General features: G+C 31.8%; 2 protein-coding genes and 1 long non-coding RNA gene across 4 annotated transcripts in view; 1 reads left to right on the top strand and 2 right to left on the bottom strand.

Moving 5' to 3' along the window:
- Window positions 1–8,219, bottom strand: part of LOC139481949 (uncharacterized) — a 33,235-nt gene extending 25,016 nt beyond the window's left edge. The window contains exons 1-3 of the mRNA XM_071265526.1: window positions 7,548–8,219; window positions 5,444–5,612; window positions 4,008–4,081 (exon numbers count right to left, since the gene is read on the bottom strand). Of these exons, the coding sequence (XP_071121627.1) occupies window positions 4,008–4,081; window positions 5,444–5,612; window positions 7,548–7,905 (601 nt within the window). The 5' untranslated portion in view covers window positions 7,906–8,219. The remainder of the gene's footprint in view (window positions 1–4,007; window positions 4,082–5,443; window positions 5,613–7,547) is intronic.
- Window positions 8,220–8,566: 347 nt separating this feature from the next.
- Window positions 8,567–15,186, top strand: LOC139481948 (transmembrane emp24 domain-containing protein 5-like). Of its 2 annotated transcripts, XR_011654729.1 has the most exons (5): window positions 8,567–8,782; window positions 10,288–10,385; window positions 11,487–11,670; window positions 12,691–13,268; window positions 13,468–14,538. XR_011654729.1 is itself a non-coding variant. In XM_071265525.1 (4 exons), the coding sequence occupies exons 1-4, from the start codon at window positions 8,621–8,623 to the stop codon at window positions 12,925–12,927; spliced, it is 681 nt and encodes a 226-aa protein (XP_071121626.1). In that variant the 5' UTR covers window positions 8,567–8,620; the 3' UTR covers window positions 12,928–15,186. The 2 variants fall into 2 exon arrangements, 1 of the variants encoding a protein (XP_071121626.1); XM_071265525.1 differs by having other exon boundaries at window positions 12,691–15,186.
- Window positions 15,187–16,850: 1,664 nt separating this feature from the next.
- LOC139481947 (uncharacterized) lies at window positions 16,851–20,663 on the bottom strand. Its single transcript, XR_011654728.1, has 2 exons — window positions 19,912–20,663; window positions 16,851–17,907 (listed from the first exon to the last, which is right to left on the bottom strand). It is a non-coding gene; the product is annotated as an uncharacterized lncRNA (long non-coding RNA).
- Window positions 20,664–25,006: the final 4,343 nt, after the last annotated feature.

Genomic DNA, 25,006 nt, shown 5'->3' with positions numbered 1-25,006 from the left:
ATTAAGATCAGCCAAAAAAGTGTTGTTTCATTACATAAGCATCACTATTAAATTCTGTCAATGATAGATAAATGGGAAATGTGTTCTAAGGGACACAGATGATCCCCCAGCAATTAATGACTAACGTTATAAAGGGACATTACTTAAGAACTGTAAAAGTGACACTGCCAAAGTTTTGTGGTAGTAAGCATTTCATTACGGAAAGTTAGAGAACAGAAATGAATAATTCAGCAATTTTTCAATTTGTAAAGGGGCATAACTCTTGAAATGTAAAGTGACGTCACAAAAATTCAAACCTTACCTTTTTTTTGGGGTAAAGAGCATTGTGTATAAGTTACATAAAATGTGGTTGAAGAAAATTAGTAAGAGAACAGACAAGAGGCTCTCAAGAGCCTGAATCGCTCACCTGGTAAACAATGCCTTATTGAACATATTGAACCATGCCAGGCAAACATGTACAGCTAACAATTCTTCAATATTACAAATATATATGACTTACTGTTTATAAATAAAGAAAATGAGACCAAAACACAAACACTTAAAACTTAGCAATGGACTGTGAAAATGAGGTCAAGTTCAAATAAAACCTGCGTAACCGACATATAGATCATAAAATATTTTCATACACCAAATATAGTTGACCTAATGCATAAAGTATTAAAAAAATAGACCAAAACTAAAAAAGTTAACTTTGACCACAGTCGCACTGAATTATGAAAATGAGGTCAAGGTTAGATGACACCTGTCAGCTAGACATGTACACCTTACAATCATTCTATACACCAATTTTAGTAGACCTATTGCATATAGTATAAGAAAAACAGACCAAAACTCAAAAACTTACCCCTATGTTCTATTTAAAGTAAGGGCGGCCATGTTTTTTGACGGATCAAAAATCGAAGCACACACTTTGTGCAGGATAATCTAAGGAACTATCATGCTAAGTTTCATCCAAATCCATTCAGTAGTTTCAGAGGAGAAGATTTTTTAAAGTTAGCAAATATGATGAACAAATTGTGAAAAATTGTCATTAAAGGACATTTACCCCTTAAGGGGTCAATTGACAATTTTGGTCATATTAACCTATTTGCAGATCTTACTTTGCTGATCATTTTTGCTGTTTACAGTTTATCTTTATCTATAATGATATTCAAGATAATGACCAAAAACTGCAAAATTTCCTTAAAATTACCAATTAAGTGGCAGCAACCCAACAATGGTTTGTTTGATTCGTCTGAAAATTTCAGGGCTGATAAATCTTGACCTAATGAACATTTTTACCCCATGTCAGATTTGCTCTAAATGCTTTCGTTTTTGAGATATAAGCCAAAAACTGCATTTGACCCCTATGTTCTATTTAAAGTAAGGGCGGCCATGTTTTTTGACGGATCAAAAATCGAAGCACACACTTTGTGCAGGATAATCTAAGGAACTATCATGCTAAGTTTCATCCAAATCCATTCAGTAGTTTCAGAGGAGAAGATTTTTTAAAGTTAGCAAATATGATGAACAAATTGTGAAAAATTGTCATTAAAGGACATTTACCCCTTAAGGGGTCAATTGACAATTTTGGTCATATTAACCTATTTGTAGATCTTACTTTGCTGATCATTTTTGCTGTTTACAGTTTATCTTCATCTATAATGATATTCAATATAATGACCAAAAACTGCAAAATTTCCTTAAAATTACCAATTAAGTGGCAGCAACCCAACAATGGTTTGTTTGATTCATCTGAAAATTTCTGGGCTGATAGATCTTGACCTAATGAACATTTTTACCCCATGTCAGATTTGCTCTAAATGCTTCCGTTTTTGAGATATAAGCCAAAAACTGCATTTGACCCCTATGTTCTATTTTAAGTAAGGGCGGCCATGTTTTTTGACGGATCAAAAATCGAAGCACACACTTTGTGCAGGATAATCTAAGGAACAATCATTTTAAGTTTCATTCAAATCCATTCAGTAGTTTCAGAGGAGAAGATGTTTGAAAAATTGTTAACGACGACAGACGACGACCGCCAAGTAATGAGAAAAGCTCACATGGCCTTTTAGGCCAGGTGAGCTAAAAAGAAAACATTCAGCAATATTTCAATTTGTAAAGGGGCATATAACTCTTGAATGGTAAAAGTGACACCACCAAAATTCAAATTGATCTGTGTTTTGTGGTAATAAGCATTGTGTAAAAGTATCATATCATTTGGTTGAGACAAACTTAAGTTAGAGATCCAAAATAAAAAATTGAGAAATTTTTCCATTTGTAAAGGGGCATAACTCTAGAATCATAAAAGTGATGCTATAAAATTCCAAACTTGACCTGTGTTTTTTGGTAATAAGCATTGTGTATAAGTTTCAAAACATTTTGTTGAAGCAAACTAAAGTTAAAGAAACGAAACCCATTTTTGAGACGTACAGACAAGGGTAAAACTTAATGCCCCCATCACTACCGCTGGGACATAAAAATCAGGTCATCAACTAGTGCTCATTTATGCACCTAGGGTTAAATTTTTGATTTTTGACCGACTATGAGTCTGAAGTAGATAAGTAAATTAGATATCTAGAAGTCATATCACGTCTACTGCTATTTATATTACAGGGATCTCCATGGATGAAAATTGAACAATGGAGGAACTTTCACAATCACAAAATGTGTCTAAGATGTACAGTATAGCGTGATTGATAGTATTTCATCCCTAATTCAAATGCTAAGCCTTCAGAGTCCCCATGTAGATTTTTTGCTATTTTTGGTAATTGTTATGGGGGTTAAAAATCATGTGGAGCTTACTTTTCACAGACACCGTCAAATTCAGAACTTAAGTCATAAACCCATTACAGCAGCAACAACAAAACAATTTGTACGGGTTATGTAAAAGGTTTAAGATATTTGTAAAACAAACATTGACAAATGAAAAGGTTTTTTAATGACATTATCTAGCAAATTGATGCTATGCAACATGCATTTTTTGAGTCTGAATACAAACCGGAAACGCAGATGTAAACTACGGATTGAATTCGGAAATTACAATAAAATATTTCTTCACAGTAAATATTTAAGTTTTTACTTTATAACTTTTGAAGTATTTCTATATTATCGTTACAGCAGTACTCGAGTTATTTGCGATAAAATAATATAACTGTGTTATGTCTTATTTTGAACTTCTTAAAAAGGGGGATGCTGATTGTGTAAGTCAAAATAAAAGCATGTGTTTGACTTCTTAAAGGCTCATAAACTGTTTTCTTTGTAACTGGATTATTAATTTACTCATTTAATCTAAATCATCATAAGTATTTGCTGAAATTTAGTTGAATAATTCGGTAAATTAATCATATATCTTCAGATAGTATTCTCCTGTCTGGTTTGTTGATCTACCTGTACAAGCTTAGGTACAAGTGATTAGCAATCTTAATCCAGATATCCCTCAGGCATTAGAACTGTATTGGATCATAATATAAAAAAGCCTAAGGGTTACGCAATTACATGCATTTAATTATAATTGCTATTAAAAAAAAAAGGTGTCAGGCTTAAAAAATGATGATAGTTTTGAACCATGGTGGAAGACAATTTAACGATGGCGCCGTTCATTTGACAATGGCGCCAGATATTTGAACGATTGCTGGGCGCCATCATTAAACAGGCCATGGAGATCCCAGTATTGTATTTCAATGTTTAAATCAAACAACTTATACGAAACTTGACAGTTGACATGAAATCTGATGCGAGATAAATTTGTTCAACAGTTCACTACTGACCCTTATGGATGCATAGTCAGTGTGCAATCCTCATATCTTAAGGGACGACATCAAAAGATCAATGTAAGATAAAAACTTAATTTTTACATATACATTTGTATCCATATGGGTCAATCAATTTTTCCCAAACTAAGTTAATAGAGGGGTAGGGGGGTCAGTGAAAAAACTATTTGAATTAAGTTTTTTATCCTTCATTGAACTTCTGATGTCGTCCCTAAATTATCCCTGTTTTTTTAATCTGGTATTTTCAATACAAACCTGGTATCATTGGGAATGAATCATCTTGTAATTGTCCAGAAGTAGCAGAAATACTCGTTTTCTCTCTTAGGTCTCTGGAAAAATAAAAGAGAATGTGACTTTAAATACTTTTTGGTCTTACTATGTGTATTGTCTTGTGATTTCTTTGTTCTTCATTGGCTAGATATATATAGTAAGAGGGTTGAGATCACATAACATGTTTAATCCCGCCACTTTTTTAACCTGTCCCAAGACACCTTTGTCCATTGTTTAATAGTCTTTTTTTTAATTTCAGTTCATTGTATGTTTCAGATTTTAGTGTGACATCCATTTTATGTGAAGTATCTATAGTAAAATTTGGTAAAGGGGCCAGCTGAAGCAGCGTGTCTGGCTGCTGAATTTTCTCACTGTGTTCCGGACCCATACGTAGCCTAGCACTGGTTTCTTCTCTTTGGTTGGGTTGTTGTCTCTTTGACAAATTCCAGTTTCCATTCTCAATTTAACAAACATATATGTATGTATGCTACCAAAACCTTTCAACGGCTTATTAAGAATGGATATAGTTACGATACTGTTATCTGGTCATTAAAGATTGCATATTTTGGCTTTAATATTGATTCACTTATAGGGTCTTTGCATCTGAATTAAACACATTTATTCTAAAACCAGTTGTTGGCATGACACGGGTTATGTTCTGCTCATATATTTCATGATGGTATAATACTAAACCCCTAACAGGAGGGATTGTGCCTAATATTCATATGATGAAAAGACATAATCTTTCAATCAGTTTAATTGAGATCTGGAGCTGGCATGTCAGTAACTGCTAGTAGTCATTTGTTATTTATATATATCACTGTCATTTTGTTAATTTTCTTTTGATTCATATTCTGACATCAGACTCTGACTTCTCTTAAACTGAGTTTTACTGTGCGTATTGTTGTGCATTTGTTTTTTCTACATTGACTGACTATAGGGGGAGGGTTGAGATCTCAAAAGACATGTTTAACACCGCAACAATTTTGCGCCTGTCCCAAGTTAGGAGCCTCTTGCCTTTGTTAGTCATGTGTTAGTGTTGTATGATTTTTAATTTAAAGTTTTTTTTGTATAATTCGGAGTTTAGTATGACGTCCATTATCACTGAACTAGTATACATGGTATACATATTTGTTTAGGGGCCAGCTGAAGGACACCTCCGGGTGCGGGAGTTTCTCGCTACATTGAATACCCATTGGTGACCTTCGGCTGTTGTCTGCTCTATGGTCAGGTTGTTGTCGCTTTGACACATTACCCATTTCTATTCTTAATTTTATGTAGTTAAAGATCAAAATTTGATAAAACTTTTTAAATATATTGTTTTTAGGTTTTAGATATAAATTTCCAGAAAAAATTCTTACATTGTATTGCAACTAAATAAACACAAGACACATAGCAGACTTTATCATTAAATATATTACCGAGACAACAAATTTAATTTCTGTTCCATCATCGTTTCTAGCTTCTGTGCCCTTTTAGAGACAAAATGATCTGGTCCATTGAATCTGTAACAGTTTTCCAACATCTGACGAAAGTCTCCAACAAACTGAGTAATAGATCCATACTCTCTGTTGTCAAACTTTTCTTTCACTGAAAAAGACAAATTCAATTAAATTTGTACTTATACTGACATTAATTATTCTGCTACAAGTATACAAGTAAGAATATTAATTAGGTATTACTTGTTTAAACACAGTAACAATATTTTAGTATATCTTTCCCAAATTAATCAGTACAACTCCTACATTTGTTCCTCATACTGCACAAAAAGTTATAATAGACATTCAATGGGAGACAACTCTGACAACTTTCCAAGAACAGTCTGAACTCAATAGTTATCTCCCATAAAAAAACAAAGAAAAGTATACTATTTTAGTTTGTCAAAATTGAAATAGTTTATTTGCAAATACAGTTGTATACTACATTTTTTGTAACAAGGCCAAATAAAAATATATGTGTGGTTCCAGTTACATACTTTTCAAAAATTTTGATTTTGGATTGTCAGACTCTGGAAAAATATTGTGTTTACCGAAATTGTTTTTGGTATTGTACACGCCATTACCGGAAGTTCATCATTTTACGTACATGTATGTTTGGTTGAAAAATAATGTCATGTTACGTTTTTAGTGAATTTTGTTGCACTGTTATTAATTCTTGCATTTTTATAGTCATAACAGATGACAGGTATCTATGAATTTAATTATTTTAATTCACAATACTCAAATTTGATGGTTTGAAAATCTATTTTTTCAGAAATGAAAAAAAAAGTTCTAGGGTCAGGGGTTTAAATTAGGGCATGTAGAGTCGGTCTGGTAACTGGAACCATATGTATATTTTTTTATTTGGCCTAAACATAGCCACACATTGAATAGTTCAGGGGCAGATCCAGCCATTTATGAAAGGGGTGTTCCTAACCCAGGATAAAGGGGGTTCCGACTATATGTCCCCATTCAAATGCATTGGTCATAAATAAAAAGAGGGAACCACCTAGATACACCACTGTTGTTGTACATTTTTTTCATATCCAGGACTCTAGCAGCTGACTATAGTGTGTATATATATGGAATAAGTAATCAAAGAATTAAAACACAGAAAAAATATTCAACGAGTGGCCATACAAACATTCATTCACAAATGTGTGTATCTCATGGGAAAACTATCAGTGTTGTTCAGTCATGAGTTGAATATTTGTCGACATTTGAATTCTTTAATTAGTTATTCTTTTTATTACATTGGCAAATCATGAAATGGCTCTTTTATGGAAGTAGAAAATGTAAGAAACAATATTTTTTTCTACGCATTCACAATTTGTATTGATCTTAGGTTATCTGCGTCTTGACAACGCCAATTGTTGGATGATGTTAGTGGAGTGAAATAACTATGTTTATTTCACGAAATACTATGTCATTGTATGTAATGTATTGCAACAAATGTACATGTAACATTAATATTTAATTGTGTTAAAATCTGTTGCTGTCAATACTCATTTGACATTTTGACCTGCTGTCATTGAACATAGTTGTTTTTTTCCTAAATTGTTTCCTTGTTTATAAGTGAATTTTATCATGTTTATATAAATTTTCATGTGCAAAAACCTTGAGTTGAACCCTGTACAACAATCCCTGAATTTTAACTATTATTCATTATCTTATTATGGGACAGGGGATCCAGGATTTGAGTTGGATTGGGATGGGAGTAGGGTGCAGAGAAGAAGGGGGTGGCAGAGGGGGATGGTGGCAGAGTGATTTTTTTAGATTAAATTATTGAAATATCCTTTTCTATTCTAAACTGAGGATAACTCAAGCTTTGCACATTAGAAGGGGTAGCGCATACTTGCCACACACCCGTCTGAATTCGCCCCTGGGCCATCAACTTCAGCTCAGACCATCTTACAAGATCGTCCAGATTGGTTTAAGGTTTGAAGGACCTGATACAAATACAATTTCTAATATTTAAGTGAGTGTGGTCACAATGGCCGAAGAATGTGAAAATTATTATTTAGTTGAGACTTTCAACTTTACTAACTTTTTCCCAGCCAGATAGGCTTTTTAATTTTTCCATAATAATCAGCTGTTTCTGGGTGACTGTCATCAACAGGCTCAAGAAAGTGCCAGTTGACAGATTTGTTTGAATCTGACATTAATTCTTTAAGAAGTCTAAGACCCTGCTGAAGCTCATAACTGAGGGGTGCTTGATTGTAGGTGTGGTCATCCGTGCTCTGTTGGTCACATCCATCAGGCTCCGCCTCCAGGTCCGGTGTTTCTGCATCAGCTGTGGGTTCTGTCAAACTGTCACCAAAGATCTCCCCGTCTTCGAACGTGAAATAAGACATAGATATTTCTTCTGCGTCATTAATATTAACTCTTGAATCATAAAACGACATATTTCTTGAAGTTGTTGTTATTGAAAAGTTTCAAAACTTTATAATTTTAAGAATCTTCCAAAATGTTCTGTAAAATATCAAAACAATGCTAAATCATCATCTGACATGTTCGGTACACATTTTTAAATATTCTAAAGTGAAAATTTAACTATTGAACAACTCATTTCGATAACCTGGACCCTGTCCGTCTTCATAATCGAACTGTATGAAACGTTCCAAGCTGTATTTTGGAATTATCACACCTGCATAATTTGACATGATTTCGGATACATTGATGCCAGCCGCATAACTTGATGACATCAAAATGAATTCCTACGCAGTTTCTGAATGAAATTCACTATGCATTATGAAAAAAATCAACGTAATAGGATAAATTAATTGTACAAATGTTTTTGAACTATGAAACCGAAATTAAAGCTTTGTTTCAGTTATCAGTAAGCCGAAATGTGCTTTTGTACTAGGACTATATTGAAACACAAGTCTCGTATATGCAAATCAGATGTAAATTGTCACGAGACTTTACTGTTGATTTATTTCATACTTTTATACAATTTAACTTTTGATTTGAAAATCTTGCCAAATATTTTTTTCTTTTTATTTAAAACACTTGTATCGATTCTTTTCTCAGTATTTTATCATAACTGTTTCGCATATATTCAGCACTCAAAATAACACGCAAACTTCCGGTTTGGTGACAGGTGTCTGAAAACTAAAAATGAATATAGAAATTCTTCCTAAAATTTTGTTATTTCTATGTCTTGCAGACATTGCAATAGGCATGGACAATGATTTCACAGTTGATATTCCTGCAGGACATCAGTCATGTTTTTTTGAAACCATCAAGACGAGAAATATTGAGTTTGAAGTGGAATATCAGGTGAAATTTATACAGAAAAAAATCTCCCTTTCAAACAATTTAGCAAAAAATAATCAAACTCATATTGGATGGTTTGTATTTTTGTGAAATATCACTGCTTTGTTCTCTAAGCTTTAAAATGAGTGGTAACACTCCTATATTTTCAAAGACAATGGTTGGTCAAATCTTATCAGAATATATTTTTTTACAAACAGGATATACATGGGGTCATGCCCATTCTGATTGTATCAATCAGTAGAAATTAATAATTAAAGTTAATTTAACTTTTGATGGAATTTTATGCTCTCCTTTAAATGATTAATATCCATAAAACAATAAACTATTGAAAGAAGCTTGTTAACAACACTTTATAGCGCAAACACATGATCAATAAGCCAACGGATTAATTTTTATTGAATTTGTCAGTAGGTTAGTAATCATACTAATGTCGACTATAACCTTAAAGTCTTATTGGTGAAAGGTCCGTTATCAAATTGAACCCCTGGTTTTATAATATTGCTGCTCAAATACCTCTAAATCCGGTCTCACTAATTTGCGACAAGACATGCAAGAAGTGTCAATTCAAGAAGCAACAAGAAGAATTATTTTAGCGACAAGAAACTATTGAGCGACAATAAAACATATTTGTTTTAATTTAAATTACTTATTCCAAATAAATATTAAAAGAATATGCAAAAGAAAACAATTTTAGCGACAAGAAAGTTAATATTGATAGAAAAAAAAATTTAAACATTTATTTACATGCTATGTTATCATTTATTATGTATAACAACAAGTATTACGTTTACCCTGTTGTAATATGATATTACTTCTCCTTGTGGTATAGAACAATAATATATTTAATAAATCTTATAATTTGTTTTTTAAAACTCTCTTTGTACAATATATAATAAACTTGAAAAATGCATTATTTGTGCATCATTGTCCAGAAAATATTATACAGAGACAAATTGTGAAAGACAAAGAACTGAAATCAAACAAGAGGAAATCACAATAAAAATGTGAATATTTTTCATCATTTTATTTTGAGTATTGCCTCATTTAACGATATTTATCATGTTTATGCATATTGATTGAAAATTAAAGGAAGTTAATGACAATCTTTAGGTTAATAATTTATATATGATCATCATTCATTTCCTAACAAAATTTGTACTTATCTCCCTTGCCTATCATTTTTGCATTTAAAAACATCACTGCATAGAAAAAAACTTCTCTGCTCCAATAGGGATAATGGAATTGAATTAAGTCCTCAGTGTGATTACCCTATTTTTTTTTATTAAGCACTTTAAGTCATAATGTTGATCCCATAGACTCAATGGAAATAGTAATATTAAGAATAAAAATAATTTCCTACCTACCTACTTACCCTTTATTCCAGCATGCTACCATGTTACAATGGTTACAGTAAACACACATATATACTTTTCTGTTTAGCCTAACTATATACATAACTAACAGTTTATTTTGCTATTTATTTTAATGATATGTTTGGGATTTTTCAGGTTATTGATGGCGGTGACATGGACATAAACTTCTTTCTCCAGGCACCTGATGGCAGAGTTTTGTTAACAGAATCTGGTAAATCGGATGCTGCCCACAAGTAAGACCCCTGAATATGAATTATAAAAGATATGTAAGGTATAGGTGTATGTCAATGACACAAAAAAAAAAAAAAAGACAAATAACACTACAGGGAGATAACTCTGAAAAAATCAGCTGAATGTTTTAATCACATTCTTAATGTTTTTAGACTATTATTATTTGTATGACACTTTTGTTAAACAAAAACAATCAATCAAAGCAATTAACACACCAATTACCTGTAGAAAAAAAAATGTTTTAACTTTAAGGGCAATCTGGGTACATCATATTAAGTTTACAAAGAAGGAGATTGGGTTATGGTTAAAATTGAGGTAACTGTCCACAAGAGTCCAAAATACATAGACATTTATTTTGTAAGTTAACAACTGTAAATTGCGAAATTGTTGCATGCAATTATTATTGCAATTTTTGAGGAATGGACAAAAATGTAAGACGTATTATAGCAATTTCAAGAAAAAGCCGCATACTGATTTATGTATCAGATATCTGAATGTGAGTTCTTATTATTGCAATAGACACCTTGTCCCATTATTGACAATGATAAAATTTCTGAATTTTCAGTCGGTAAATTAAAAAAATATTGAGTGCATTTATTATTGCAATTTTGTCATTGTAGACTAAAATGCGATTTTAATTTTTGTAATATTGAGAAAAATCATGTTTCATTCATATATAAAATTTCAGACTTCGAGTTTGAATTTTTTGCGATTATAAACCTGTCGCATTTTACACAATAATAAAAACATTGCAATAATTTCTGAATTTTAATACAGTATGCAATTTAGGAGCAAAAGATACCAGTGGAACAGTCAAACACTTAAATAAAAAAATAAACTGACGCCATGGCTAAAAAATGAAAATGACAAACAGACAAATAATAGTACACAAGAACCAACATAGAAAACTGAGCAACAAGAACCCCACCGAAAACTGGGGATAATCTAAGGTGCTCCGGAAGGGTAAGCAGATGCTGCTCCACAGGTGGCACCCATCTTGTTGCTCATGTTATTACAAACCAAGTAAATAGTATAATTTCGGTCACATTCATGAATAGGGAAGGGGATTGTAATAACAATTGTAGTTAAAATTTATTTAACAGGTTCACAGCTGATATAGAAGGTGATTACCAGCTGTGCTTTGACAACACATTCAGTAGATTTTCCTCAAAGTTGGTGTTCTTTGAAATATTATCAGATGAGAATGACGATGAAAATACAACAAATTGGAAAAACGCTAAGGAAGAACTTGGAACATTGATTGATATGACTGTAGACGATTTTCAGGTATTTAAATGTCTGAATTTTTTATGTCCTGGCCATAAAGGAGAGGTTTTAGAAATTAGTTCTACCCTTGTGTCCTTGTCCGTCTGTATGTCCTTCCATACTTCTTGAAATTGGTTACCGTTCTCTTACTTCAGTTTACCTGAACTAAATGTAATCATGGTTATGAAAATTATACATAATGCATATGCTTATTACCAAAAAACTCAAATCAAGAACAAAATTGAGTAGAATCACTTTAACCTTTCTCGAGTAATGTTCCTTCATAAGGTTATATGCAAGTGGGGGAATCATCTGTGTCCCAATGGACACATTCTCTGTTTATTTTATTTAGAAAAGTTTTTATATACATCATTATAATTAACACACAACCCAACAATAAATGTGAGAGAAATATAAACATCTAGGCCTAAATTAATATAATGTTTGTTTCCCCAATCCCGACCCTGCCAATCTAGGTGTGGGTAGGTAGGTAGGTAAATAATTTTATTTTTTCCAAATAGCTGGAACAATATCCGTCAATCTGGCAAGCCTGAAACTCTGAAATGAATAAAATAATATTTTACTTAGTTTTGACAATAAAATTATATAAGTCTGGCTATTTTTGCAGGGTCGGTCAGGATTGGGGAAACAACAATATTTTATTTTAGGCCCTACACATTACAATTATTAAGAAGGCTGTAGTGTCTTCCTCCTTGGATTTTGAAGTGGCAGATAGCACAATTGTCTGTCTTGATTTTTAATGAAATATGCAAATTTTGAGAGAAGTATGTAATTCATTAGTAGATTTCTCATATCCACAAACATGCAAGATTTCCTCAAACACGAAAATTGGTACCCACGAAAATAGATGAATCCATAGTATACTAGTATCTAGAGATCTAAGAATGAATAAACATATGGCTTCTGAGTTGACATACCTGTAATTTCTCATAGAGATGAAGGCTATAACAAAAACAATATACTAATTTTAATAACACACCATTAGCATGCCATGATGTACAGATTTTACTTTTTTTTCAGAAACTGATAGACAATGTGCAAACCAATTTGGACCAGACAGAACTAGCACAGACAATGTTACGGAACTTTGAAGCTAGAGACAGAAATGCCCAAGAAATCAGCTTTAACCGTGTAAACTTTTTATCTGCAGTTCAAGCCTTTGTCATGATTTCAGTAGGTTTAACCCAAGTTTTACTCATAAGGAGTCTATTTGATGACAGGAGTAGGTTATCAAAAGTTATGAGAGTGAAAACATAGCTGCGATAGGTCATTATTTAGGTTATTTTAAAAATTGTTTAAAGGTTGAGAGTATTTTTTCTAATTCATTAACATTATTTAGTATTTAATGATTGTTTCATCTGAAGCCTTTGAGCTGGTACCTAACATTTATACAAGTGTCCTATGTAATATATAATGTATATGTTGCGTAATACATTACATTTAAAAATATTGTGGTTGCATGTTGAAAAAGTTGGGACTCCAAAATGTAAAGTAAAAGCTGTAACACTTGTCTCTTTTGATTTAAAAACCAATGATTTAAAAAGTGTAAACAAATTTAAACTTTTTTTTTATTTGGGTATTATTTGTTTGTGATAAGGGCTATTCCAGAAAAAAAATGTACGAGGGGGTTGGAAGGCAGTTTTTGTCAGCACCCGCCACCCAGACAATTGTAATTGAGAATTATAGTGCATTATAGTGTGAAAAGTTGCTCTGATACCCATCACCCATGTATTATTAATACAATGTGCCTTCCAACCCCCCCCCAAACATTTTTTCTCTGGAATAGCCCTAATGCAGAGTTTTTGTTTGTTTTATTGACGTTTAAAACTTATAAGGATATAATTTTGACCCTTTTATGTTAACAAGAGTAGAGAGTGTGATTTGTGAAAGGGATCATATTTTTTCCGGTTGAAGTTCAAAGACTGTGTCCCTTTCTATTTAATTGTCTTTTTTTATTTTCTATTACATGTATAATTAGGTATATGGAAAAGGTATGCCCATAACTAATTGGTCTATAAATTGTTATTTGCACACATTTAAAGTATTTTTGACAACATGTCAATGGGGAATTTATGGAAAGAAACTTTTAACTCCTCTCAAAAGACCAGACATAAACATCTTTTTTATCCCAAATCTTCTACATTCTGAACTTATCCTGGTGCTATCAGGATTTTCACTATGATGAGTCCATGAATCCTGGACTCATGAAAATCTATCTGGATTCAGCAGGAGTCCAAATGTTCCTTAAAATTGAAAAAAACTATTTACCAGCTGAGCACACTTATCAACAATTTATATATTAATTTTTTTAAGTAGTCTGAATTAGATGTCATATCCTTGCTTGATTATTTCATTGGGAATAATAAATTATATAGTAGGAACAAATTTCCTTCTAACCATTGGATTCTTCATTGCCAAAATGACAAGTCCCTGGACTCACCTCAAAAATGACAAGTCCCTGGACTCACCTCAAAAATGGCAAGTTCCTGTACTTGCCATGGTCAAAAGTGGTGAGTACCTGGACTCACTATTCAGAAAATAGAGGATTCTTTAGACTCGTCTTTAAAATTATTGTCAAGAACCCTGGTTATTATGTGTAATGTGCACAATATTAAACTAATACAATGGTGACTTATTTTCTAACTCAAAATTTATATTTGTATTTTTTTATTTATTGATATTGCTTTCTTTGGTGTAATGACAATTTCTTGCTTTTTTGGGATGCTTAAAATTTGACAGTGTTTGAATGTGTTTGATTATGTTACATTATTGCCTGCTGTTTTTGTGCATAATTTGTTTGATACAATGTAAATGGAATATATACAATTTTGATGTTTGTAATCTTAATTTTGACACAAAACTATTTTCTCGACTAAGCTATTGTATGGTGTACAATCAATGTTTCACTTCACTTTTGTTCCATTGCAATAATTAGAATATTTTTTGTGATGTTATCTGTCCTTTTTCTCTTACAAAGGCAGCTGTAATGATTTTTTAGGAGACTTTATAGATTTAAAATAGATTCACAGAAAGAGGTTTTGTATTCATTGCACAATCAACAATTTCTTGTCTTTGAATAACAAAGTATTAATAATAATTGTATTAATACAATAAAATCATTATTATATGTATCAACCTGGATACTTTTGCATTATTTAAGGTGGTACCCAACACCTTCACTATAATTAATTTGGCTCGTTTAATTTTCATGAAATTTTGACAAAGTATTTACTTTGACCCTTTGACAAGAATATAAAAATTTCAAAAAATTTGAACCAACCAATTTATCAAAAAAATTACACTGGTTATATTACAGAGTGACAAACACTAATTTTGATCATTGAGAAGCTTAGAATTCCCTTAACAACACAACGTAATTCAAACGTTTAGCTGATTTTACAGAGTTATTCCCCGTGTGTTAGGTACCACCATAAACAACAATCAGTTTTATTAGGTCTCTTATAAAATCTAAAATTTAATGAAAATTGACCATTTGCAGGAATATTAAAAAACAAATACATAAGTATGATTAGAACAGATGTCCCATACATGATTATTATGTTAAAATACATTTTAATTTACATTTATTGTATTGTATCTTTTTAAATATTGTGCCAACATTTTCATCTGATTCTGTAGACATGGATAGAACAAAACTTGATTGTCAATTTTGCTTTTTAAAGCAGTTGGATCATTCATCTTAGAACAAATTCTATTTTACATTATTTTGGGTATATTTATGTTTGAAACCAGCAATTAAGCATGAAAAGGAAGAATGTTTCCAATCTTTGTACCTTTTAGCACAGTTCACTGTATTGTTTCTCAGAAAAGAGACATTAAGATAATTAAGTGCCAGTCTTTGTAAGAATCAGGCAATTTTGAAAAAAATCAAAACATGGCTGTAAAAAACCCACCTACCTAGCCATCATATATTGAAGTAACATTCATCCTGAGTTAGAAATGGTAGGTCTGTAGTGTCTGCGTGTCTGGTAACTTGAGAAATCTTTAGACAAACTTTGGTTAGAATGATAGCAAATTACAGAGTTAGCTCCCCATGATTGTTCATTTCTAGTGCATTTTAACCAAATTTTATCTCCAATTACCAGAACAGGACAATGAAACGAATGTTATATTTTTGCATCATTATCCATTTTGAACATAAATTAATGTCAACCTGAGTGGGTTTTTGTTTGACAGGTTTTCACCACTGCCTGATTCTTAGGTAGACTAGCACTTAAATTAATTGAAAGTATCATTGTAATTTAAAGTTTAAAGTGCATAAAGTGGAAAAGATTTCAAAGCTTAAAAGATCTATACAACAGAAAATAGATTTAAACATTGGCAAATCATAAAGAATTCACACAGGTCAATTAAAGCAATGATATACCGTGCTAATAATGTTTATTTATATTTTAGGCCAAACATTTAACCAGTATTTAAATTTAAAAGACCCAGAACCTGTGATACTGTTTTGTTTTTTTATTGTTGGGATTCTTTTCAGTGATATTGTTTGCCTCAAATAACAGCCGAAATTCGGCCTTTTCCCCTAGAGAAAATTCCCAATTACTAAAAAAAATGGCTTAAAATTCCTCCCAAAAAGGTCTACATTTTCCCTAAACAGTGATGGCATTGGTAGTAATGTTTGTAAATATCGTATTCATGTTATTATTTTGATATTATAAAGCACTTTTGAGATCCGGTTTTCTGATCAGAATCATCATGGTGTTTGTAACACATGTGGTTTTCAATGCATTAAGTACCATCATTGCTTCTGTTTCTTTCCCCTATCCTAAAGGTTGAAAATGTCTGACAACCAAAATGTACATGAAAAAACAGTGCAAAAAAATCAGCAAAGGTCAGTAAAAAATCGGAGATGTGTTTAGAATAATATTTCCCAATTTCAATAAAAATGTGCATTTTTCCCAATAAAAAACGGTAGAGGTAGTTTTGAAAAAAGACAACAATATCACTGCTTTTGAAATGGTTAATGTTAAAATGTGTATTTATTTAAGTTGTCATTGCTCTGATTCCAATACATAATTTTATGTCTCGCTGGGGCAAAATTCCTGATACAACAATAAGTTGGAAACTCACATCGACACTGTTGCATTCTACAAACCATTCACACATTTTTCATAGTTGCAAAAACTAACCCATGCATGAAAATTTTATATTTATGGTTTTCTGAATTACCTTTTTGAAAGTCATAGATAAATATCATTTATAATTATTAAACATATTAGGTGTCATATTAATTTTAAGTTGATTTAAAATTTCTTGTTCACAGTCAATTATTATATAAGAAGAATAAGTTTTGAAACAATGTTTTTAAATGTGATAATTTTTTTATTTTTTCATTTTAACACCAGAGAAACAATTTAATAAAGATTGTTTAAAAAATAAATGGTAATTTTTAAATATGAAAACGGGTATTAAAATGTAGTTTCTTAAAAAATCAAAACTCCCTTTATTTTGTCTTGAAAAAAAACAAACTATTAATAATTTGAAAACACAAAATTACTTTTTTATGCGTACAGAATAACTTTGAACAAATTTTGTTTTTTAAATCTTTTTCAACTGCCACAGAACAAATAGATAAGACCAATAGTAAACATTTTTTTATTCAACCAGTTCTAACAAACCTGCATGGGACCTTCGTGTTGAAAACATGTATAAGCCTTACTTATTATATAATACTGAAAATACTCACAGCATGTCCTTATATATGAGCTTTTGATTAAACAGGATATTTCTCAATATGGCAAAAATTAAAATTGCATTTTAGTCTAAAATGAGAAAAGCTCAAAAATAAATGCACACAATCATTTCTGAATTTATATTAAATAGTTTTGAAATGTTTCCATTTTACTGAAATATGTTATATATGTATAACGATAAAAAGTACACATTTGAAATATTCATTCGAAAAGCTCCAGTTTGAAATTTGTATAATTGATATTGGTGAAAACATTCTGATACAAGATATTTTTGGAATGAATAACTGATTTACTAGGTGTTTTTTTCTAATTGCTTTATTTTTAGGTGCTTATTGAAAGAGAAATCCAGACCAATCAATATATTTACTATGCAAAAATGAAATGTAATGTACAAAAAAATTTTGTGTTCTAGTCGTATGTTTTCTAAAGATATGTGTTGAAAATCGTATTTGTGCTGTTGATACAACTAAATGAAATTATGAAAGTTAGTTTTAATATATAATGTTTTTACCCTAGATACCTGGATGTTGGGGGTACTTATAAAGTGAGAAACGGAATCGAAACGAAACGAAACGAAATATAACGAAACGAAACGAAATATAACGAAACGAAACGAAATACAACGAAACGAAACGAAATATAACGAAACGAAATGAAAAAATGAAGAAACGAAATACAACGAAATGAATCTGACCCTTATGTTATGCAATTGTGTGGTGCTGTTGATGTAGTTATCATTGTTACAACCACGCTAAAACAGTATGTAAGATGAAAAGAAAAACTCCTTTGATCTCTTAATTGAGGATTGTAAATTAATTTATTGTTTATTGAAAGACTGCACACTTTTCTACAAGCCCGTGTGTACGTGCTACCCGTTCTGACGTACAATATAACACTTTGATGTTCCAAAAATACTTTTTAAAGGCATTGTCTTTCATCCTGTCGGCTCCCTTTATCATGCCTGAGTTTATATATGGGTAAGTTGTGAGCGTGAGAAAAAAAATCAAAGGTCTTTGAAGTTTTCTAAAACGCATTCAGCACCAGATGTTGCACGGGCTCCAGCCGGGTATATATAAAAGGAATATTTTTTATTCAACCGTTATTACGCAAAATGGAGCCCAATGAGAAGGAAAAGAAAATGTAAGTACCCTTATACATGTACATTTTAAAATTTATTTCGACAGTGTTAGTAGTTAAGGAAACAGAACTTAAAAACATTTTGATGTTGAGTCATTGCAATTTTTAGTAGCTAACCAGCTGATATCTGATATCTTTATAGACCATAATGGCAAAATATTTCAATAGCCCAGGTCATAATAAATTGTGAATAAAAAAATGATTTATTTTAAGAGTATTTTAGGGGTTTCAGGGTTAATGTATATAAATGGTCTTTAACGTCCAGTGGCAAGTTAAATAAATATTCAGGACGAGAACATAATATAATAAGATATGAATGTTTTACCCTGTTTTGTGCAAGAATTTCGAAAACGATTCCACTCTGGTTTTTGTCTATGTATTTCTATTTGTATCCATCTGATGAGTTAAGCCCTTTTCAATTGATTTTTATAGTTCGTTCCTATATTTTACTGTTACATCACTGTCCCACGTTACGGGAGGGTTGGGATCCCGCTAACATGTTTACCCCGCCACAGTATGCATGTATGTGTATATGTATGTGCCTGTCCCAAGTCAGGAGCCTGTAATTCAGTGGTTGCCGTTTGTTGCTGTGTTACATATTTGTTTTTTTTCGTTAATTTTTTGTACATTAATTAGGCCGTTAGTTTTCTCATTTGAATGGTTTTACATTTGTCGTTTCGGGGCATTTTATAGCTGACTATGCGGTACAGGCTTTGCTCATTGTTGAAGACCGTCCAATATAGGAACGAACTATAAAAAGCCGTTGAAAAAAATCTTTTGGCCTTTATATCAGAAACGGAGAACTATTGGCTACTACGGGAGTTTTTAACGACCTTGACTGGCTATAAAGCCCTTGCACGGTCGGTACTATTGGGGAAAAACAAGTTCCTGTCCTAATAATTTTTTTCGAATATAAGTACTTACATAGCATTTTAACCGACCGGTCTTATTAAACTCGGTAAATCCCAGAAACTTGAGAAAGGGGAGATCATTTTTTCTTGTGAGGGGCGTCACCATTTAAATATTTGTGTTCGTGACTCTTTCTGCACGGCAAATTCAATCCCTTTTACACCAACCGTATTGAAATCATGGACCTGCCCAATTACAGGGTCGTTGAAAAGACTTCTTTATACATGACATTCGTATAATAGTTTTATTTTGAAGTATTTGTATTATGATTGAGGTCAATTTCTTTTGAACTAAATGGGCTGGGGAGGGGCAATATATTTGATGCTTTTGAAGAGGGTTTCGTTTCTTCATTTTTACATTTCGTTTCGTTATATTTCGTTTCGTTTCGTTGTATTTCGTTGCGTTTCGTTGTATTTCGTTTCGTTTCGTTATATTTCGTTTCGTTTCGTTTCGATTCCGTTTCTCACTTTATAAGTACCCGGATGTTGGACCTATATTATTTTTTTCAAGTTTCTGTATAATCATCCATATTATGTTTGAATAAGAAATGTGTGTGTGAATCAAACTTAACCCAACTGTACATTATTTTTATTGGTATTTGAAATTAACAAAATTATTTACACAGATGAAGATTTCTCATTGTTGACTCATTCTGGAAATATTCTATTTGAAAGTATCTTTTTTCTAACACAATATAATCTTGTGCATAATTTTGTTTTAAAAAGTTCACAAATCAGAAAATCTTAAAAGGTGTATAGAACATTTTTTGCTGTATTATGTTAACTTATGAATCTATGAAGTGCCAAAATTAGAAACTTACTAACTAGAGTAATGATTTTAAATGGAACGTTCCATGAAGGAAATATATACCATATTAAAGAATTTTGTTTTTACTTTTACGAAAAAATTGTCTGCATATCAAGTTATATTTAATGTTTTTAACATTCACATTTGTAGCAAGCATCAATTAAATTATAATCATTTGAAATATAAAAGTACTGTAAATTCAAAAATTAATGCAACAGGATTATAAGGATTTGAGAAAATGTGTTATGTGCTATGCTCATATTAAACAAGTGAGTGTGTGAAGACTATTAACCAAGTTTTTCATTTGAAATCATTCAATACACACATATTGTTAGTTATTACAAAATTAGATTTGTTACGTTATGTCCCAGTTATTGATTGATGAATGCACTTTGCTAATACAATAAAATATTTATTTTGTAATTTGTTCTTTTATCATGACACATTCCAGTATTGTTTATGACAGAAAAAGAAGAGTTAAAGATACCAGAGAGACATTCTTAATATGTGGAAAATAATCAGACATTTATACTAGTATGCAATGAAATGTTATGTGAAATTTTGTATATAGTACTGGATAGGATAAAACTTAACTCATGCCAAATATTTCTTTATTTGAAACATTCGTTAAATTCTGCACAATCTATAAAAAAGTGCAAATTTAACAAAATGGAGAAAACCGATTGTGGTATTACACCTCTGTGATGAGTTTTTGTCTCGCCTTGACGGAGTCAGAGAGCGATACATGGTATGCTGTTTCAGGCGTTGGCGACAGAAACAGTGGCGTCAACAATGTATTAGTTTTTTGGTTAGGTCTAGTTTATGGTGAACCTGAAGTGGTAGGTCAATCATATATGGTATGGAGTTGTATAAGCATTGGAATATCTCATTTCCATGGAGATAGTTTGGCTCCACCCCCTAAGTCATGCTCTATTAACTTTGAAAATTTTGCTGACTTAAATTTAACACGCATTAGTTTGTGATTCGGTCAGTTCAAGGGAACCATTAGTTGTAGGATAATGTTAATTGATATTCAGTTGAATAATCATTAGCACATCTCATTTCCATTAAGAATATTTGGCCCTGCCCCTCAGTCATGGTCTATCGACTTTGAAACATGCTTAGTTTACATATACTAGTTTCTGATTAGATCAGTTTAAGATATTCCTGTGCTTGTATTTTCTATCATGAGTTTCTTGGTAGAGGGTTGCTGCTCACATGGAAGCTATTAAACCAAGAGTTCCAAATGGTGAAGTTGAAATCATCCCTTTGTAAATTTTACAGACATCACGAGTTGATTGACCGTTGTAATACTAGCAACCGTTTCAGATGATATCGGATATATTCTTTACGTCATAACTACAATCCCTTTCCCTTTCATGAATGTGACCTATCGAATTAGACTATTTCCAGATTTGTTATAACATGAGCAACACGACGGGTGCCACATGTGGAGCAGGATCTGCTTACCCTTCCGGAGCACCAGAGATCACCCCTAGTTTTGGTTGGGTTCGTGTTGCTTATTCTTTAGTTTTCTATGTTGTGTCATGTGTACTATTGTTTTTCTGTTTGTCTTTTTTTCATTTTTAGCCATGGCGTTGTCAGTTTATTTTCGATTGGTGAGTTTGACTGTCCCTCTGGTATCTATCGTCCCTCTTTTAAAGTGAACTGTTAATCTCCTAATTGAAACGATATTCCCGGGCTTGTATTTCCTATAATGAGTTCTTTAATAAGGGTTGCTACTCATAAGGAAGATATTAAACCAAGAGTTTCAAATGGCTAAGTTGAAGTCATCCATTCGTAAATTTTATGGACGCCATCACTAGTTGGTTGACCGTATGGAATAACTGTTTCACAGATGATATCGATAATGTTCCTAATGTCGTAATTACAATCCACTTTCCTTTTCACCACGAATGTGACTTACTGAATTAGATTATTAACCGGGTTTGTAATAACATTAGCAACACGACAGGTGCCACATGTGGAGCAGGATCTGCTTACCCTTTCGGAGCAACTTATATATATATATATAAAGTGCCTAGAAAATCAACCTAACGATGTTAGAGTAGATTTAATTCGTAACTTCCTCCCCGGCGCCGGGGCTGGAACCAGTACTTTATTTTACATATATATATTTTATTCTGAAGAACCAATTTTGATACAATGGTATACAGAAATATGGCAAAAAAAAAGGACAATAGAGCTACGTTTTCGCAGCTAGATCCGCCACTGAAAACGATCACATTGATTTCAAATAATTTTACGAAAGCACTGTGAGTAGACATTTGATTTATACAGGAGGCAATGGTCCAATGTAACTTCTGACTGTAAATTATCTGAACAAGCTCATTTCCTGCCGACTTCATAATTATTTCAAACATTTTAATAGACGTTATTAAACTTTTTTAGCCTATAATTCTTGCTTTTTCAAAGTCATGTTCATTTATTTTCAACACCGACCAGAAATTTGAAACTTGGAAAGGCCTTGCGGTTACCTTTAATTTCAGAAGCGAATTTAGGGGTAGGCGACCCGGGTCACAGTCACCCCGTATAAAGGCTACAATTATGGTCAAAACAGACTTTTAAAGTTTGGTGCCCCCGGTTACCCCCATTTTAAAAATTTATCCTAGATCCGCATATGAATATCACGGTTCACATTTTTGTTCTATGTTCTATGTATATCTGTCATATTGACAATGAAACCACATCTTTTAAAATTGTATATGATGCCATTGATGGTCCCACAAAAATGTCGAAAATGCGTAAATTTCATTTTTTTCTACTAGCTTCTCTCATGCGATAGCGGTACCTTTTTGGTAACTATTTATGTGTTGAGTTTAAATATGAATTGTAACACTTAATAGTGACTGAACAGGTAAAACAAATACTTCTCAAGAAACAGAAAAAGAAAACTACACGGAACAGCACCAGGCTATGTATCAGGTATTGGTATTGTATGAATAAAAACTCAGCATGGACGGTATGTTAGTTGCATTTCATATAACGCATTTTTTTTTTAAGTCTCTCGGGTTTTTCATGCATTAACAATTCACATTTTCACAACAATTGTTCAAAAATGCTAAACTGACTTTGTGAAAGTTTCAAACAATGTCAAGTGTTTCATTCGCCAAAAATCTCGTGCGTTTCTGCGAAAAAAAAAACACGCGCAATTTTGTGAATGAAAGGGGGAAATAGATCCTTACGCGTTGCATTCGCGCATGTCATTTGCGTACTAACCTAATAATTTTAATATCACGGCCAGTCCACTGATACTGACATTATCAGCGAGTACACATCAAAGGAAAAATGTACAAATTACCGATAAATATCACTTATTAGTAGGAAAAAGTGTAAAATAAATATAAAATATCAACTGCATCTCAGATAAAAAGTTTTCATGGAGAAATAGAAAGAGCAAATAGAAAATAAATGTCTGATAAAAATTTAAAACAATAACAGAAAATTATCATTCAAATTTGTATTTTTTTTTTTTGTATTGAGAAGAGTTAATCAAAGTAATTACAGCTTCCATATTTCATTTCATTTTTGTCGAGCCTTCGACTTTAGTCGAAAAAACGAGACATAGCGATCCTACATTCCGTCGGCGTCAGCGTCGTCGTCGGCGGCGTCCACAAATATTCACTCTGTGGTTAAAGTTTTTGAAATTTTAATAACTTTCTTAAACTATCCTTGAATTATACGAAACTTGGACAGATGCTTGTTTATGTTCATAAGATAGTATCCAGAGGTTAAATTTTTTTAAAATAAAATTCCATTTTTTTCCCGTATTTTACTTATAAATGGACTTAGTTTTTTCTGCCAGGAAACATTACATTCACTCTGTGGTTAAAGTTTTAAAAATTTTAATAACTTTCTTAAACTATCCTGGAATTGTAAGAAACTTGGCCAGAAGCTTGTTTATGATCAGAAGATAGTATCCAGAAGTAAATTTTGTAAAAATAAAATTCCATTTTTCCCGTATTTTACTTATAAATGGACTTAGTTTTTCTTCCAGTTAACATTACATACAGTCTGCAGTTAAAGTATTTAAAACATTTTTAAGATTCTTAAACTAGCCTGGATTTTTACCAAACTTGGACAGAAGCTTCTGACAATCAAAAGATAGTATAGAGAGGAATAATTTTATTGATTTTTTTCATCATTTTTGATGAGTGTGTGATTAACAGCAAAAGTAAGCGAGACACTGGGTACCCTTACACATTTTTATTTTAATTACTCATAAATAATTTCTCAATATCTGAATAATAAACTTTTAGTTAATATTGAACGGGGTAAATTGGTGGAAAACTTTAATATTCTTTATTCTTTATATAAAGATTAATTGATATATTTTTTATATTTTTTTATTTTCTATCTAAAACTCTTCGAGATAGTACGTTAAGCTCCGGTACGAAATAGAATAGAGATTGGAAACGGGGAAAATTAGTTGACTTATATTAATTGAGAACTAGGTTGCAGAAATAGGTTGCAATAGGTAAAGTTGTTTTACAAAGGTTTTCGACATTTATCGCTATTTATTGCATTTAACGAGCTGTACATACTAGAATTACTCCTACATATATTTGACAGAGGTCGTTTTAAACTCTATTTTTTTTTATTTACAACAAACGTAAAATGCATCTTGTGTCACGATTAAATTTTTTTTTCGCAGTGTCCAGTTCAGGCAATAGGTGAGTATGTGTTTACAAAAATATCTCACTTGATGCACTTTTATTTGCTTGTTTTAGTCATATTTTAAATAT

The sequence above is a fragment of the Mytilus edulis genome, chromosome 7 (genome assembly GCF_963676685.1).
Source record: "Mytilus edulis chromosome 7, xbMytEdul2.2, whole genome shotgun sequence".
NCBI lineage: Eukaryota > Metazoa > Mollusca > Bivalvia > Mytilida > Mytilidae > Mytilus > Mytilus edulis.
This window is presented reverse-complemented; position numbering and strand designations above follow the sequence as displayed.